This window comes from Polypterus senegalus, chromosome 14 (assembly GCF_016835505.1).
Source record: "Polypterus senegalus isolate Bchr_013 chromosome 14, ASM1683550v1, whole genome shotgun sequence".
Lineage (NCBI taxonomy): Eukaryota > Metazoa > Chordata > Cladistia > Polypteriformes > Polypteridae > Polypterus > Polypterus senegalus.
Genome location: NC_053167.1, coordinates 24219395 through 24239246, shown reverse-complemented (window position 1 = coordinate 24239246; position 19852 = coordinate 24219395). Strand labels below are relative to the sequence as shown.

The 19852-nt window shown below is 38.6% G+C and overlaps 1 protein-coding gene across 1 annotated transcript in view; it reads right to left on the bottom strand.

The window, feature by feature from the left end:
* Positions 1 to 711: 711 nt before the first annotated feature.
* The window catches only part of LOC120514278 (annexin A13-like), a 65930-nt gene continuing 46789 nt past the window's right edge, over positions 712 to 19852 (bottom strand). Inside the window, exons 6-11 of the mRNA XM_039734575.1 lie at positions 16595 to 16674; positions 14538 to 14606; positions 13416 to 13517; positions 11887 to 11962; positions 6655 to 6767; positions 712 to 3483 (exon numbers count right to left, since the gene is read on the bottom strand). Coding sequence (XP_039590509.1) covers positions 3364 to 3483; positions 6655 to 6767; positions 11887 to 11962; positions 13416 to 13517; positions 14538 to 14606; positions 16595 to 16674 — 560 coding nt within the window. The 3' untranslated portion in view covers positions 712 to 3363. The remainder of the gene's footprint in view (positions 3484 to 6654; positions 6768 to 11886; positions 11963 to 13415; positions 13518 to 14537; positions 14607 to 16594; positions 16675 to 19852) is intronic.

The window sequence follows — 19852 nt, the reverse complement described above, 5'->3', positions numbered from 1 at the left end:
AACTAACATATTTCTACAATGGCCAACAAATAAAATAAATAAGACGCATCCTTCTCTAATAACTGTTACTATGAATATTTATAAATCAACTAGCCACATGAATGCAAAAGTTGTTCAACACAGGAAAAGCTGAGCAGTGTGGGGTGTTGGCAGCATAGCTGAGTCCAAACCTGTAGCTGTTAACTTCAACCGCAACAAAGATTACTTTTCTCAGATGGAAGATATTTTGTTGCTGGTACAGCCCTACCACAGACTGAACACTTTAAATAGCAATTTAAAGTAATTAGCTGTGCAGACGGGCTAATGGCTTTAAGTTTTCTAGTAGAGAAGCGCAAAGGTGAACAAAACTTGTAAATCAAAATCAGCTGGACTTTGACAAATTAAATGAGAACACATTTGAGCACACCTACAGAAACTAAAAAAATGACCCAAATTGCTAGACGATTAAATTAAATTGCAGTGTCCAAAAACTGTTTTTTCCATATTTATTTGAGGTACACTGGTGGTACCACTGTACATGTAGGCCTCACAAACTATTAACCCTGAAGTGCCACTCTTTCAGTCTCAGTCATCTTTACTTTTCCAATGATGTTCTTAAGCTTTTAAATATCTTTTTAGAGAAGGTGAAATCACATTACAAAAATACAATCTTTGGAATGTGTTTGTCTACATAAAGAGAAAGAAGCAAATAAATGCCAAAAAACATGGACAGACAAGATAGATAAAAGGCTTTAATGCACTAAATACAACAAACACTGGAATTATTATGAATGTAGGAGAAAAATATCAAAATCTGGCATAATCATTCACCATGAGTTAAAAAAAATATGCATCAGCTCCCTGTTGCCACTTTTTACACTCCAAAATTAGAATGATAGCAATAAATGATTATATTAAAAAGTGCAGAAGGAGTAGGAGGCAAGCTGTTCATTGACTGTGTGTGTTGATCACAAAAATAAAAAATAATATGAAGAAGATGAAACTCAAGTGTTTTACATAATACAAAAGTAAGGAAGAGAGTTCTGCACATTATAGTAGGGAGAGAAAAAACTAACAGTTGAAACTCTTTCATTACATTGGACTACAGTACTCAAGTCAGATAGCAGATAGAGCGAAGACAAAATTAGTGTCAAAACTAGAAAGTCTAAAGATGTATCCAAGTATAGTTGGCTTAATTTTTATGAAAAGCAAGTTCAAGATTATTAAGATACAAATTGGGGAAAAAAAATTACAGTTTATAGAAATGGACATTGAGGAAGGAGTAAATGTCAGTGAGAGACGTTTTATATATGGAAGTGAAGTAACAGAGAATTAATCATTTGGTAATATCACAAAACACCTACATTGGTTGTTAATGGTAATGACTATAAAAAAGATTTTGAGAACCATCTTATTCCTATATACGAAATGTCTTGAAAGAATTCTACAATGAGAAACTCTAGAAAAGGAAATCTCTTTTGGAGAAATAAAGGTAAAGAAACTAAGGAGAAAACCAGTAAAAAAAAAACAAAGCAATGCAAAAGTAACTGTATTCTTAATTAAGCAAAGTTTTAGGAGTGAACATTTTGAACTTGCTCTTAGGTGGAACACCAATAAAAGTGATATTCTACAATTCTACAATGAGAAAGGTGGAACACCAATAAAAGTGATATTCTACAATTCTACAATGAGAAACTCTAGAAAAGGAAATCTCTTTTGGAGAAATAAAGGTAAAGAAACTAAGGAGAAAACCAGTAAAAAAAACAAAGCAATGCAAAAGTAACTGTATTCTTAATTAAGCAAAGTTTTAGGAGTGAACATTTTGAACTTGCTCTTAGGTGGAACACCAATAAAAGTGATATTCATAAAGTTTATGTTTTTCAACATTTTGACCGTTATAATTACAGAATATGCTTTTGATATAACCGTGACAAACAAAACAAAACAAATAAGTAAATAAATATAATATGTAAAAATAACAGAATGTGTGTATACCTTCTTACAAATGACTAATAGACACTCAGGACTCCAAAAACGTTTTGTGAGACTCTGTTTCACATTTGTTACAGGTTCTCTGTAATAAAGCTGAAATACAAAGTACGTTTTGGCTGTAAAAAGTCCTACGATCCAAACAAATTCTATAATCTTGTGTTCAGGCATGAACAATAATGTTCTTCAAAGACCTTGACAATTAGCATAAAAGGCATAATGGGAAAAAGCATTACATACACATACATATTTGATCTTAATGCTTTTAAGGTGTGATGGTTGGATAACTGGGGAATATATATTTCTGTGTGTCCAGTACATAATTGAATTTTTTAATTATATAATTATAGTAATGACTGGGCTGGAAATCCACAGTGCTCAGTAACTGTCCAGCCCTCAGAATCCCCTTATTTATTATTTACACTACACATTATATATATATATATATATATATATATATATATATATATATATATTACTGACATTGTTCAACCTTGAGAAAGTCACTTCCTCTGCCTGTGCTCCAACTGGTAATACAAACAAAATATAACCAATTGCATCTCAAATGTTGTAAGTCACCTTTGTATGTAATATGTGTTGTAAATGTAAATGTGTAATATGTAAATGTAATGTGAAAATATAAACAAAAGAAACTGCTTCTGTCATTCTAGCTATTGTATATGATTAGCGACAACTATGAGACCAGTTATCACTGTTGTTGTTTCCTCAAGTTTACATTTTTGGAGATTTTTTTTTTTTGCTTTTTTTCTGACTTTCTAGTTTCATTATCCAATCCTTTTATTTTCATCCAAAGGTAAACATTTTAAAGGTTAACTTAACATATATAATCTCTTTATCATTTACACCCTGGAATCAATAAAGAAAGGTTGCTTTTCATGTGTATTTCCCCTCCTGAACAAGTCATTAACTGACAGTCAAGGACAGTTTAATTACTTGCTTTGTATTACAATTTCCTTGTTAATAAAGCACTCGCGTTGATGTTGGAATGATTTAATATGATATTGAAAACTGGCTCATGTGTTAATATCTCAAAATACTGTTTCCATTTAATAGAAAAATGAGTTCTTAAAAATACAGTGTAAAAAGGTTAATACCTTTTTAGTTCATTAGTGCTACTTTATGTTAGTTACTTAAGTGGAATTACACATGTAAAGATGCTAAGAAAAGTTTAAGAATAACAGTTGTTTTATACAAATCATAATATTAATATTGTAGTTTAACAGTTATAGACTACAAGACCAACTTGATAGTTAATAAACTTAGTTTTATATATCTCATAAAGTGTATTTCAGAGATTAAAACATTCAGAGTTAAACAGATGAGATGGATGATACATCCTTCTCAGTGAAATCACCTCCATACTTCTTGATCATATCAGTGCAAGATCTCTAAGAGCACCTTCTTGAAGTCCCCACCACATTCAGAGCTTATGGCATCTCTTAAAGTTACATCATACTTTTCGGAGTACATGTCCTTTATGGTCTCAAGGTCAATCTGAAAAATAACCAATGTACTTTATACTACTGAAAGATTTTCATTATTCACTGGAAACAGTTTTTGTTAGCTAAGAAATGGAAATAAAGAATTTAAAATTTTGTTATAGAACTGTAGTTATTTGCTAGCATGCCCTTTGAGAATTATTGAAGAAATAATTTACAAATATCTGTTGTACTTAATGTAGAAGACTACTGCTCAGTTGTTAAAATACATGGTAACCACAACTGAAAGAAGCTGACCCAACAAAATTTTGCAAACAACTTATGGGTAGTTCGTATATGCAGAGCACAGTTCTCTAGTCTAGTCTAGTCGAGCTGAAGCCAAAGTCAAATAAACATTGACGTTCTGTGGCAGAATTGCATCATTGTTAAATGATGCGCCATAGTGAGATAACTTTGGGCAGAGGTAGTGAAACCTGCTGAAATTCACCAAAAGATGTTGCCTTGTGCTGATCAGTAAACTGTTTGGGTAACCATCTTGCACAAACTTTACAGTACCCCAAGTCATCATGCATTATGCCAAACGCAGATCAATAGATGATTTTCAAATGAAATCTCACTATGGCACATTGTTCAACAATGATGTAATCCCACAGCTGATCATCCATGTAGTTCCATGTAGAAATAGGACTATCGACCTACTGTATGCAAACGTTAAAAACACATACAGCGCCACCCTGCTGCCTGCGCTTGGGAAAGCAGATCATAACCTGGTTCTGCTTCAGCCTCACTACAAACCAAGAAATATACTGCTGGGGTCACATAGTGAGAACATTGAAGAGGCTGCTGACTGCACAACTGATTACATCAACTTCTGTATGGACATTGTACTTCCAGTAAGAACAGTATGCTGCTATGCTAACAACAAGCCATGGATCACAAGTGACATCAAAGGCCTTTTGAACCAGAAGAAAAGGGCTTTTAAAGACGGTGATCAGCATGAGCTCAAGCGCATGCAGAAGGAGCTCCGAGTCCAACTCAGGGCGGCGAAAGAGCAGTACAGGAGAAAGCTGGAGCAGAAGTTGCAGAATAACAGCATGATGGAAGTGTGGGATGGGATGAACATTATCACTGGCTGCAGCTTGAAGCGGGGTGCCACCATCGAGAGAGATGTAGAGAGAGCAAACCAAATGAACAACTTCTTTAATAGGTTTGACCACCCTAACCCACTCTCACGTCGGAGTACTGCATCCTCCAACCATCCTTCTGCTGATACCAGCATAGGTGAGACATCCCCACCCATAATTACCGCAGCACAGGTGAGCAGAGAGCTGAGGAGACTTCGTGCCAGCAAAGCAGCGGGTTCAGATAGTGTATCACCACGACTGCTGAAGGCCTGTGCTTTGGAACTGGGGAGTCCTCTACAGCGCATCTTCAACCTGTGCCTGGAACAGGGGAAGAGTCCCGAGGCTTTGGAAAACATCTTATATCACCCCAGTCCCAAAGGTATCACGTCCTAGTGAGCTGAATGACTTCCGGCCTGTTGCTTTGACGTCACATGTGATGAAGACCATGGAGCAATTGCTGCTTCACCATCTGAGGCCACGCCCTCGACCCTCTGCGGCTCGCATACCAGGAGAAGGTGGGAGCGGAGTATGCCATCATCTATATGCTACACCGATCCCTCTCTCACTTGGACAGAGGCGGTGGTGCTGTAAGAATTATGTTTTTGGACTTCTCTAGTGCCTTCAACACCAACCAACCTCTGCTCCTTAGGGACAACCTGACTGAGATGGGAGTAGACTCACACCTGGTGGCATGGATCATGGACTATCTTACAGACAGACCTCAATATGCTTGTCTTGGGAACTGCAGGTCTGACATTATGGTCAGCAACACAGGAGCGCCACAGGGGACTGTACTTTCTCCGGTTCTGTTCAGCCTATATGCATCAGACTTCCAATACGACTTGGAGTCCTGCCACGTGCAAAGGTTTGCTGATGACACAGCTACTGTGGGCTGCATCAGGAGTGGGCAGGAGGAGGAGTATAGGAAGCTAATTAAAGACTTTGTTAAATGGTGAGACTCAAACCACTTACACCTGAACACCAGCAAGACTAAGGAACTGGTGGTGGATTTTAGGAGACCCAGGCCCCTCATGGACACTGTGATCATCAGAGGAGACTGTGTGCAGACCTATAAATACCTGGGAGTGCAGCTGGATGAGAAATTGGACTGGACTGCCAATACTGATGCTCTGTGTAAGAATGGTCAGAGCCAACTATACTTTCTTAGAAGGTTGGCGTCCTTTAACATCTGCAATATGATGCTGCAGATGTTCTACCAGATGGTTGTGGCGAGTGCCCTCTTCTACGCGGTGGTATGCTGGGGAGGCAGCATAAAGATGAAGGACGCCTCACGCCTGGACAAACTTGTTAAGAAGGCAGGCTCTATTGTAGGAGTAAAGTTGGACAGTTTAACATCTGTAGCAGAGCAACGGGCATTAAGCAAACTCCTGTCAATAATGAAGAATCCACAGCATCCACTGAACAGTGTCATCTCCAGGCAGAGAAGTAGCTTCAGTAACAGACTTTTGTCACTCTCTTGCTCCACCGACAGACTGAGGAGATCGTTCCTCCCCAACACTATGCGACTCTTCAATTCCACCCGGGGGAGTAAATGCTAACATTACTGAAAGTTATTGTCTGCTTTTACATGCATTTTTATTACTATTTAATTTAATATTTTTTTTGTATCAGTATACTGCTGCTGGATTATGTGAATTTCCCCTTGGGATTAATAAAGTAAGTATCTATCTATCTATCCATCCATCCATGTTCATTTGACAATGCTTAGACAACTAGTCTAATAGCAGAATGTTGAGCTGTGCATGCTTGAACTACCAATAAACCTTTATGAATGTGTTGTATAGCATAAGCTTCTATCCATTGAGGTTACAGCGTAATTTAAAAAATTTCTTTACTTTATGATTTACCCTTATATAAGGAAAAAGAGAAGAAAATCATTAAACATGTGATTTATTCTTTAACACAAACAATATACACTGAAATGAGGATAAAGCTATTTAGCTGGCTTTCTTAAAATGTTTCCCATTACTAAAATTGGATATTTACCCAATATTTGTAAAGAAGAAATACTCTTTGCTGATGCAAAATGTAGTATCTCAATGCAGAAAAATCCATGGAAATTCTGGCACAGAATGGCTTACCTCAGAGCGGCCAACAATAATCCTTATTAGGGTGTCTTCATCAGTTCCTGCACCCTTCATAGCGCGCTTGAGGCAGCGAGCAAAGTATAGTTGCAGGTTCTTTGCACATCTTACTGATAAACAAATAAATAAATCACCAATATTAAAAAAGAGTAACACTGCTTAAAATAAATCAGAACTATTTTAATTAATGCAAAATATTCCAAACTTTGACATACATTTTCACAATGACATTAAGTCATTTGATGCAAGGAATATGATGAAGTATTTTGATTAAGTCTCTGAATTACAGTACTATTCTGAGGAGAAATACAAGTACTGTAAGAATTTCATTGTACTTGGTACACATGACAAACTTGAATTTGAACTCTACAAGATATTATATGTGTATAAAACATACAGTGCATTTTCAATTTAATACATTCAAATACAGTGAACTATTTTGACTTTCCTTGAATTTATTTACTTATCAACCAACCAACTTCTACTTGTTGGCCATTTCTGTAAGAGTAGTACATAGCTCGTTTTACTTAAGAAACAAACTTAACCTAGATTTATCCATTGTTCTTGAGGGAAATCTGCTATGAATGTCAGAAAAAATGTAAATACATGGATGATTGGTTACAAATTTGTCTTTGAATCATAAAGAGAAAATCTTAATAATATTTTCATATTTAGCATATTTATTAAGCTAATTGTTTTACCCAAAGGAAGTACATAATGTTCTTCTATACAAAATTTGTACCAGCAAGTGAAATGATTAGGTAAATTTTTCACAGTAAATTATTGGGGAAGACAAAAAATGTAATTTAGGAGTCCATTTTCTTAGTCATTGGACCACAGTACTTAGTGGATTATAATACCAACCCCCAGAGAGCATCCTTTACCCACCATAATATACATGTACAGTATATACAACTGAACTGCTTGTTGGCCAGTTGTTCAGGGTACACAATGGTTGTATTTTCTTCAGGAATCTTTACTTATTTAATTTTTTCAAAGTTGTAACGCTTTCATTATCTAAATTTTCACCTGGCCTCCAGGAAATATTTTTTGCATAATATGCATGTTTTTTTTTTTTGTTATAAGTACTTCTAAATGTGTCCTTTATTAATGTTGCCCTTTTAAATCAATGATAGGAACATTGATTCCCCACAATCTTAAAGATAAGTCAATTGAAAATAGACAGCTAACCATAAGGTATAAAATGATTTAAATAAATCGTTTACATCTTGCTTCTTTTGTACATTCATGATTGAGTCTAAATAGACATAGAGCTACAGAGACATCTAGTGGTAATAAAAAAAAATTTACAAGATTTTAGTTATCAGAAAGATCTTAATAGCAGAACTGTACTACAAAATGGCTAAGGCTTAAGTGATTTTATTGAAATGTATCTAATACTCCAAAAGTAAGATGCTATTAGTCATTCGATTAACATTTTTATGCTTTACTCAAGTCAGATCTACACCCTGTCAAGCAAGTGAACCAGTCGCCGTGGCGCAACGTCTGAGAGAAGCAAAGGTGCGTACACCTGATGAACCCCAATTAGGGGGAAATGTGTTGTGTACTCTGCTTCTCTCAACTGAAGGGTGTGGCAGATTTTTGCCAACTGGCTGACCAGCCACAAGCATTATCTGGTCAGACTGTGATTCACACCTATATATAAATATATATTGACATTTGTTGATATATATACTGCTCACAAAAATTAAAGGAACACTTTAAAGAAACACATTAGATACATCAGATCTCAATATGAAGTTGGATATCTATACAAATAACGACAGGGCAATGTCTTAGGAACAAAAGGATGCCAAGTCTTTTAATGGAAATAAAAGTTTTCTGCCTACAGAGGGCTCAATTGTGTAGACACCCTAAAATCAGAGTGAAATGAAGATGTGGCAGGCTAGTCCATTTTTTCAAAAACTTAATTTCTGCTACTCAAAATGCTTTTCAGTATCTTGTGTGGCCCCCACGAGCTTGTATGCATGCTTGACAACGTCGGGGTATGCTCCTAATGAGACGACGGATGGTGTCTTGTGGCAGATCTGTATGAGGGCATCCCTGAGCTGTTGTACAGTCTGAGGAGCAACCTGGCAGCGCCTAATGGACCGAAACATAATGTCCCACAGATGTTCTATTGGGTTTAAGTCAGGGGATCGTGAAGGCCATTCAATTGTTTCAATTCCTTCATCCTCCAGGTACTGCCTGCATACTCTTGCCACATGAGGCCGGGCATTGTTGTGCATTACGAGGAAACCAGGACCTACTGCACCAGCGTAGGGTCTGACAATGGGTTCAAGGATTTCATCTCGATACCTTATGGCAGTCAGAGCACCATTTCCTACGCAGTAGATGTCTGTGCCCCTCCATGGATATGCCTCCCAGACCATCACTGACCCCCCACCAAACCTGTCATGTTGAACGATGTTGCAGGCAGCATATCGCTCTCCTTGTCTTCTCCAGACTCTTTCACGCCTATCACAGCTGCTCAGGGTGAACCTGCTCGCCTGTAAAAAGTACAGGGCGCCAGTGGCAGACTTGCCAATTCTGGTGTTCTTGAGCAAATGCCAGTCGAGCTCCACGGTGCTGGGCAGTGAGCACAGGGCCCACTACAGGACGTCGGGCCCTCAGGCCATCTTCATGAAGTCTGTTCCTGATTGTTTGGGTAGAGACATTCACACCAGTGGCCCTCTGGAGGTCATTCTGTAGGGCACGAGCAGTGCTCATCCTGTTCCGCCTTGCACAAAGGAGCAGGTATCGGTCCTGCTGATGGGTTGAGGACCTTCTACGGCCCTGTCCAGCTCTCCGAGAATAACAGCCAGTCTCCTGAAATCTCCTCCATGTTCTGGAGATTGTGCTGGGAGACACATTAAACCTTCTTGCTGCAGCACGTGTGGATGTGCCATCCTGGAGAAGTTGGACAACCTGTGCAACTTCTGTAGGGTTAAGGAATCGCCTCATACTGCCAGTAGAGATAATTACTCAAGCCAAAACTAGCACGAGTGGAAAACCAGCCAGAAAAGATCAAGAGGGAGAAACTTGAAATGACCTCCACATGTAAAACCAGTCCTGTTTTGAGGGTTTTCTAATTGTTGCCACTTTAGTGCACCTGTCGTTAAGTCCATGAACACCAATACAGCTGAAAGTGATTAACAATGACCTCAGCTGCTTAACCAACCAGAAAATTATCAGACAGGTTTAATTGATTTCATGCCAGGCCCAATAAAAAAAGTGTTCCTTTAATTTTTGTGAGCAGTGTATATCAGCTGCAAGAAGCGGATCATAGATATGTGATTACCTGGTAGGTAACCACCCAAAACAGACTTTGCAAAGGGGGGAGGGGCAGTGATTGGCCAAGCCACACTCACTGAAGAAGGTAAAGGGTTGGGGTATATGTGCCAGAGCCCACTGGTAAAGTAAGAAAGGCAGAGATGGCAGACCTACTTGGGGGCTACCCCAACCCTCCAGATGTCCCAACTGAGCATGTGTCGGAGAAGCCCATGTCGCCTGGCTTATTGCCAGCGGTGAAGGAACACCGAAGTGCAAGTCTTTCGTCGTTTGACATACTTACATACATATTGAATGTACGAGAGGTGGAGAGGGTCCTCCAGCCCTTGCATTCTTTATTACTGGTTCAGATTAACCTGAAGAGCCTTATTGGAGGGTTGGAGAAGACAACCAAGGCTCCACCCTGACAGATTAGGTGGTACAGATAAATGTAACCTGTACCACACAAAATAAGGGAACTCAATGTGAATTGTCCCCAGATGGTTTAGAAGGACAATGAGTAACATTGGTTCCAACAGTGGGCATAGGCGGGATGACAGACCACTTCGCACAGGGATGGAGCGGCTTTCTTGACCTGAACCCTGTAATTCACCATGTCAGTGGCAGTCACAATCAAGTCTAAAGGAGCACAAACAGCGCAAGGTCTCTCTCTTTATGCCATGGAGACCCCCAGACTGTTCCCGCACCTCAGAGAAAGGAGGTCTCACAAAAGAAAGACAAGGTTTCCGAACAGTGCAGCATGTAAACATATGCGCTCATGTGCAATGGAGGGCTTACCTCTGAGGGACTGGAGCTTCCAATCCCACAGAGAACAGACATTAGGAAGGGAGAGGCTGTATTATGAATGCTGCCTGTCAGGCCCCAAATAGAGACATGGCGTCGGCGCAGCATCTCACCATCATGGTCTGGCTTTTGTCTTTCAGAACAGAGCTGTGGACTGGCCAAAATGGACACCACCTCCTGGAGGAGGATGGACCTCGCAGGACAGGCCGCTTTGCCCCACATGGATCAGCTGAGGGAGGGGCATTGTCACAGACAAGATGCCAATGTTGTGGAAGGACAAGAGGAGAGGGCAGGGTATTGCCTCCTCCAGGTCGATAGGTGGCAGGCCACCTGTGTTGCTGCGGTGCCACAGATTCTGGCAAGGCTTCATGGGACTTTGCTGCAGCCCTCTTGGGCTTCTTGGATGCTGTATTGGGGAACTGTGGTAGTTGTGGAACCCTACTACATTGGGCTTTCACCACACTTGTGAGTGATTCCAGAGGAGAAGAAGAAGAAGAAAAAGAAGAAGAAGAACAACAACAACACTACTTGCCATGAGGAGTTAAGGTTGAATTACACAGAGAGGAAGACAGTGCCCTTTATTTGTGCTTGCTGTGTGATACTGTATACTGTGCTGCTGCAGCAGCAGGGATCAATGGAAAAGCTTATATAAAATGCCCTTCTGAAGAGTCTGGGGAGAGCAGTACTGTGGTTGGGGGGGGATTGCTGAGGGGAATTGGTATGCAAATGAAGGCATACCAATTCCCCCCAACAACCCCCCACCCACGCGGCGTCTATACACACATACCAGTTTATAACTGTTCCGCTATATTAAATGATGGCTTTCAATCTCTAAGTTAAACACAACAAAGATCAACTTTGTCCTATTTCCTATCTGAAAAAAAAGCATTTTAAGTCATTTAAAAGCAAAATACTACCTATATATTGTTGCTTTATGTTTAGGTTCATTTCAGACTGTGGAAACACATATTATCTATCCTTTAAGAAATGAATGATACCTTTTATTAAAAATGGTTAATGTTTACTGAAAGGCTATAGACCATTTAAAAGTAAGCGTCTTAAGGACAACTTTGGAAACACAACTATAATGCTACAAAAGCATACAAGCTAGAATCGCTCTTCACTAACACCTTATTCGGTAGGGAAAATACTTGCCAAGAGTTATGTAACAGTCCTTCAGTGTTCCCGAAGATTCACTTTTAATTGCATCTTTTATGTCTGTTCCTGAAAGCTGCAATCAGGGAGGTGAATAAAATAAACACATATAAATAGCAGTAATATTCTGTGCAAAAAGAAAAGTCAATCCCCACACTTTACTTGATTCATGAGCAACAGTTACTGTATGTATGCATTCATTTATTACTCAGCAATTTAGACTGATCTTCCCCTTTTGCTATGTAAATACATAGCTAAAATAATTATATTCAGACTAAAATGTAAAAAAGCTCTGTAAGATATTATTTTTATATATAAATTGCAAAGTTGACTGACTCACTGATCAACAAAATCACTATTTCCTATGTAGTTAAAAAGCTGAAATTTTGCACTATTGAAGACCTAAGGCTGTAGGTATCCACTAAGAAAGGACATTTCAGTACATCAATATTTACAAAACAAACCCATAAACATTACAAAAACTAAATACCCTCCAAATCACAAAAACACTGATTTTATTGAAACTCGTGATGTTATAAATAAAGATTGGCATATGCATGTTTTTTATTTGCTGGTATTAGTTGGTAATAATATCATAGCGAGTGGGGTATTCTTAGGCACCATGTCCTTTTTCCATTTCAGAACCGAGAAATGGATTTAGGAGTTGATACATATGAACTCTGTTGTCTCAACAATGCCAATGTACAAGCTACGGCTGTAATCACACAGTGAAATGTGGTTGGAGAAGTGGAGAAGGGCAGCTGCCCTGTAAAGAAAAAAAGAGACCAGGTGGCGTGCTACACAGAAAATTAGATGTGAATGAAGAAAAAGTTCAGTAAAACTCAAAGAAGACATGTTTAATAAGTGGTCTCGTTGGGTATACACAGTACTGTACAGTACTATACACAGTGTTGGCTTCTTCTAACTCCTCATGGTGCAGTGTAAAATAAATACAAATTCGGGCCAGATGGGATTGTCAATTGTTTTTATATTCATTAACCTCAAAAAATGGGAATGTGGGGGGTGATAAAATACAAGCAGTTATGTGGAGAATTATGGTGCACATTTGCAGGTCAGATGTGGCTCTGTGCTCCAGTTCACCAGTCCACTTAAATCTCTGAGTACAGCACAAGCTGGCAGTATTCTTTGGTCAGTTTAAACACATGCAAAACTCACTAAAGGGGTTCCTCCATTGAACAGAACATACAGGAGGTCTACATTTTACATAGTTCATAATACTACAGTATTTCTTTTCACCTGTTTTTATCTGTATAGAACTTAAAATGTTCAAATCGTTGCATGGTCCACATGTACGTGCAGCCCGTAAACATCAATGCTGTGTGTAATAAGGTAAAGAAAATCACAATTCAGTATATATTGCTTTTGATCTAAATGCTCCAAAACTTTGTAAAATGTCTTTGGAAATTTTCCAGGTGAAGACTGTAATTAGTATTATAATAAAAGGTACTACTGTAACTTTTTGTTTTAGAATAATAAACTGGTATCAATTTTAGTATTAATAACTTTACCGACTCGTAGACTTTAAAAGTAGCCTGTAGCTGAAGATAGTTTCTTTTAGCCAGTATATGCGTAAATGTAGATTCATCAGTGCCAAAGCGGCCCTCTCCGGCCTAAAAGACAGATGAAAAACATATTGACAAATGGTTTTGCACATTATACCTTTCACAAACATTACCTTATGTAACATTCTAGAACTTCCCTGTTCAAATGGGCTAATCTAGCATATGGTTCCCATGGCTGCACAGAAGAAGCAAAATTATAAAATTAAGAGCTGAACTCCTAAAAAAACAGAAACTATTAAGTGTTTGTATTAATGCATTGATCACTGGTCAAACTGCTTATAATAAACTTTGTGTAGGGGAAAAACATAAATGCATCTATAATTATTTGTTTAACTAAATCTTGAAATGCTGAGAGCTGAGAAGACATATAGTATATTTTCTGAAAAGCCATTTGACTCAATGCAGCTATACATTTATGGTTACATACACAAGTAGTAAAGTTTTTAATGTCTATGATGTTTTAATTTATAAGAAAAACATTTGATCACCAGATACTGTAGGCTACAGTGCAATGTACATACTATGTATGGAGCGATTACCACTGTCAACTTAGAAATAAAATTTTCTGTACAAGGCTAGATTGTGCCTCACTGCCAGAATAAGCTTTGCCTCTTACAACCATAAACCACTACAATTTGAGAATTAATGAATGGGCATTCACTCTTTAAATGTGAATACGTTATCTGCTCAGTAAATCTGTTTTGAACAGTGTTAGGAGCTACAGAGTTGTTTGTAAGAGGTGTTTATCTGCTTTTTATAATATTATAGGTTAGAGTCACATAATAAATTCCATCCGTTTAAAATTTTAAATGTAGTTAGAAATTTTGGCAATGCCACTATTAGGAGTGATGATTTGACACCTGAAAAGTTTTAAATGGGTTTATTTTTTGGCTAGGAATTAAATGTAATCAATATTATCCCTTTGCGCAAACGGACTATGATGAAGTTTCTTCTCGAAATGCTTACAAGAATTTCTGTCAATTAGGCATGTTCCACCTCTGTTGCCCCACAACATTATGATACTTGTAGCGATATGTATTACTGTACTTTGATGTAGTAATTTATTACCTCAAAGAGCACAGTAGCATCAGCCTCTGCCAGATCCTCATCAACATCAAAACCCTCATCACGGTCTGCCTGTTGAAACAAATCAAATATTTTATATATATATGTATATATATATTATATATATATATATATATATGCTACAAAATTGTTCTTGGTGCCCCATTACAGTAAATTGGCTTTAAATGTACATATGCATTTAGCAATCTATTCCTTCTAATACAATAAAAGCCATCAATACAAAATCAAGCATGTGATTTATTATTATTATTTGTAACTAGCCAACCCGCGGCATACCATACGCCGCATAATCAGGCCGGTTTTTTAATGATATTTTAACCACAGGGAGAAAATTAACATTTGAAAAATTGATAATGTAATAAATCAGCAAGAAAAGCAACATTGTAACAATGCACGGAACGAACCAACACACAATCGTCCGTGACTGAAAACTGGCAGACCGTCCTCGCGCCTTCTCCTGCCAGACGGAGGGATGGGGGTGCACGGTGCGGAGATTGGAATGGGAGGAGAGGAGAAGGACGTCCATTCAGCTCCATCCGTCATGCTAGTCTGCTGATTTCTCGTTCAGTATGCACTGCCCGCTCATGTGCCCACCTCCAACTCGTCACTTGAGTCGTCGTCTTTATACAGTCCATATGTACGTGTGACTGATGTAGACTTTTCATTGCTCTGTGCGGATCTAGCTGCTTTTCTATATATAATCCACTAAGACACCCAGTCACGGTAGTAGCGAGGTGGGAGGGGGTGTGTACAAAGGGTTGGGACGTAAGCAGTGGGAGCATATGAGTCGCACTTAGTGGGAATTCCACGGTTTGCAGCCCGAACGGGGTTCAACGGCTTACCCACGCCTCTCTGCGCTGGGTAGACACACGGTCAATCTCATGCATAATTATTTATTGAATGCTAAACAGTTCTGGAAAGACACGGATGTCTAAAACGGGTTGGTGTGAGAATACAACAGTAAGTGAATGAAAAGATGGAACTCTGGAGAGAGCAGAATACAACACAATAGTGAACCCGCGGCATAAACGCCACATGGCTCAGACGTGCATGTGGACTCTTACCACAGACGAAAGGGACTAACTGGGTAGTCGGTGAGTTTTTGCGTCCAGGCAAATGGGCAGGCAGTGTGAATGCCTAGAGAGCAAGGGTAGACGCCAGCCGGTGAAAAAGGAGTGTTGGTGGGCAGGAAAACGTCTTCCGTGTTCCTGCAGGAGCATCTAAGACGACGCATGTTTGTCACGGATGCGAATAGCTGTATGTAGTGTGTAAAACAGTTTGCTATGGTGCACGCGGTCATGCGTCGTAACCGAAAAGTTGGTTTTTAAAGACTGCTTACTTCATTGTGCTTTAACCTCAGTTGTAAAGGATTTTTTTAGGGATCCCATGGGATACCCCTCGCAAACCATTTCACACGCTGCATATGGCGATTCACCTCCGCGAGAAACATCCCTCTATGAACAGTCAATGTAGCTCGGAGGTGCATGACATGCACATGACATTAACCTGACCTGCACTGCATATGGCCTCTACGACAGACGAATATAAATGATGCTATTTTTTCTGTGTTGTCACGTCCAAGTTGGTGGCCATGGCCCTGCGAGTCTTCATCGTACCCAATGGGCTTGGAGTTGGTGGGCGTGGCTCCTTCCTGAGTGCATCATAGGTGTCTCACTTGTTGGCGGCTTAGTGAATCCACGCCCCTTCCGGCGTGCTTTCCATGGTTGTCTTGCCTTAGTGAATTATATATATAGATTCTTATCACTGATTTAGAATTTGCCAAGTTCTTGTTCTGCATGCACATCTTTTTGAAGAACGTAAAATAAAAAAACCATGCTGTTTGCATAAGAAAAAATACTCTGAAGTCATATGATGTCTGCTTAAACAAGTGCAAAATAAGGGTAGACACTTTTTTACCTTAAAGAATTCAGTATATACGTGTCTATATAATGATCATTTACATCTACTGCAGGTGTTACTTGCACAAGGAGTAGGTCAGTTCCATGTGCAGTCACAGAAACTATTCAACATTAGCTTACCTGCAACAGAGTTAGAAGCAGGTTTCGCACATCACCACTTGTGTCGCCTTCAATATCAGCCTCCAAATCTCGCTCAAAGACTGCCATTAAAATTTGAAGAACGATAATAAAAAGAAGGCACATTACACATTACAGAATTTACTTCACTGTAACATAGATGACAATATAGACTTTAAGCTACCAGCTGAAAGTTTTAGAACACCCTTATGCGTACAGTTTAATTGAAATTTAAGTAGTTCAAGTCAAGTGAATAATCTGAAATTGTACACATGTAAGCAGTAAGCTGCAGAAGTTAAAAATCAGATTAGGTTACTAACAACAGAAAACAAATGTACTTTTCAGGTAAAAAAACAATGGGTTAATAACCTACAGCTTTTCTGCAGCAATGCAAATTTATTTAGCCTTGAAAGTTGATGCAAAAAATTTCTACAACTGTCCCAACTTTTGCTGATTTCTTACAAACCCTCCATTTGTATGAAGGCAGTGTTGAAACAAACTATGATGCTTCACCAATGGCAGCATTATTTGAACAGTACTGCACTGTATATCGCTATACTATTGGTGATAAAAAGGAAATTAACAAAGAAAGACCTATTATAAAAGTGTAGCTCTCCCCTTAAGAAAAACTGCAAAGAAAACCAAAGTGCCAATGAATGCAAGTTCTTAGAAAGTCAAAAGAAACCTGTAAACATAGGAATCGCTGACAGGAACAATTCAAGCAGACCCAAAGCCACAATTGAATCAGAAGTTTCAGCATGACCTTCAAAATATAAATTACCTTATTTTGAATGCTGCAGCATTCATTCTATAGTTTGCCCTTTTTATTTTACTGTGGAATTAACAATGTTCTTTACAGCTATCCAAGACCTGTGTTTCAAAGACTACAGCAAGATGCACAAGATCCTATCCTACCAGTATTTAGTTTTGTTTAACTTGTAGCAAGATTTCTACAGAATTTTACAGACATTTAATAATGCTGCCTTTGATTAAGCATGCTGAATCTCTTCTAACCTTCACATTGTCTCAATATCTTTAAATGATTAGTTCATATCAAAATCCTCTGATTTACTGTATACCTCATATTAAATCCACCCAAGATTGATTTGAAATGGTGTGCTTGTTTTGATTTCAATAAAATATAAAATTACATGTGTGACATACAGTGGTGTGAAAAACTATTTGCCCCCTTCCTGATTTCTTATTCTTTTGCATGTTTGTCACACAAAATGTTTGATGATCAGAAACACATTTAACCATTAGTCAAATATAACACAAGTAAACACAAAATGCAATTTTTTAATGATGGTTTTATTATTTAGGGAGAAAAAAAATCCAAACCTACATGGCTCTGTGTGAAAAAGTTATTGCCCCCTGAACCTAATAACTGGTTGGGCCACCCTTAGCAGCAATAAATGCAATCAAGCATTTGCGATAACTTGCAATGAGTCTTTTACAGCGCTCTGGAGGAGTTTTGGCCTACTCATCTTTGCAGAAATGTTGTAATTCAGCTTTATTTGAGAGTTTTCTAGCATGAACCGCCTTTTTAAGGTCATGCCATAGCATCTCAATTGGATTCAGGTCAGGACTTTGACTAGGCCACTCCAAAGTCTTCATTTTGTTTTTCTTCAGCCATTCAGAGGTGGATTTGCTGGTGTGTTTTGGGTCATTGTCCTGTTGCAGCACCCAAGATCGCTTCAGCTTGAGTTGACGAACAGATGGCCGGACATTCTCCTTCAGGATTTTTTGGTAGACAGTAGAATTCATGGTTCCATCTATCACAGCAAGCCTTCCAGGTCCTGAAGCAGCAAAACAACCCCAGACCATCACACTACCACCACCATATTTTACTGTTGGTATGATGTTCTTTTTCTGAAATGCTGTGTTCCTTTTACGCCAGATGTAACGGACATTTGCCTTCCAAAAGTTCAACTTTTGTCTCATCAGTCCACAAGGTATTTTCCCAAAAGTCTTGGCAATCATTGAGATGTTTCTTAGCAAAATTGAGACGAGCCCTAATGTTCTTTTGCTTAACAGTGGTTTGCGCCTTGGAAATCTGCCATGCAGGCCGTTTTTGCCCAGTCTCTTTCTTATGGTGGAGTCGTGAACACTGACCTTAATTGAGGCAAGTGAGGCCTGCAGTTCTTTAGACGTTGTCCTGGGGTCTTTTGTGACCTCTCGGATGAGTCGTCTCTGCGCTCTTGGGGTAATTTTGGTAGGCCGGCCACTCCTGGGAAGGTTCACCACTGTTCCATGTTTTTGCCATTTGTGGATAATGGCTCTCACTGTGGTTTGCTGGAGTCCCAAAGCTTTAGAAATGGCTTTATAACCTTTACCAGACTGATAGATCTCAATTACTTCTGTTCTCATTTGTTCCTGAATTTCTTTGGATCTTGGCATGATGTCTAGCTTTTGAGGTGCTTTTGGTCTACTTCTCTGTGTCAGGCAGCTCCTATTTACGTGATTTCTTGATTGAAACAGGTGTGGCAGTAATCAGGCCTGGGGGTGGCTATGGAATTTGAACTCAGGTGTGATACACCACAGTTATGTTATTTTTTAACAAGGGGGCAATTACTTTTTCACACAGGACCATGTAGGTTTGGACATTTTTTCTCCCTAAATAATAAAAACCATCATTTAAAAACTGCATTTTGTGTTTACTTGTGTTATATTTGACTAATGGTTAAATGTGTTTGATGATCAGAAACATTTTGTGTGACAAACATGCAAAAGAATAAGAAATCAGGAAGGGGGCAAATAGTTTTTCACACCACTGTATATGTCATTTTAAAAAATATCTTTTACATTTTCTATCTGGTTATGTCCTTTTTGTATTCAAATCAACATGTAATCAGATTTCCTTTTCTTTATTGCGTAAGAAAAATCATATATACTACAATAAAATAAATGTCTACATTGACAAATTATTATGCATGTAGGAATGCAATGGGGACATTTTCATTTCAATACATTGTATAAACTACCTTTTGCTATATCTTTGTACTACTAGCATGTGAGCTTTCAAAATTATATAACCTGTGAGTTTAAGCAACTCTGAATTGCTCAGAAACTAGTAAATATACAGTAGCAATGTGAAGGAGATGCTCAATAATGCCAGCATTGAATTCAGAATTATTCCCTACTCTCAGTGGTTACTGGAATACGCTTTGGTTCTCCAAGTCCCGGGAATGGATATAGTGTGCTCAGAAAGTAGAAGGACGGATGGTAAATTTCATTAACAGATTTTGAAAACTGAATAAA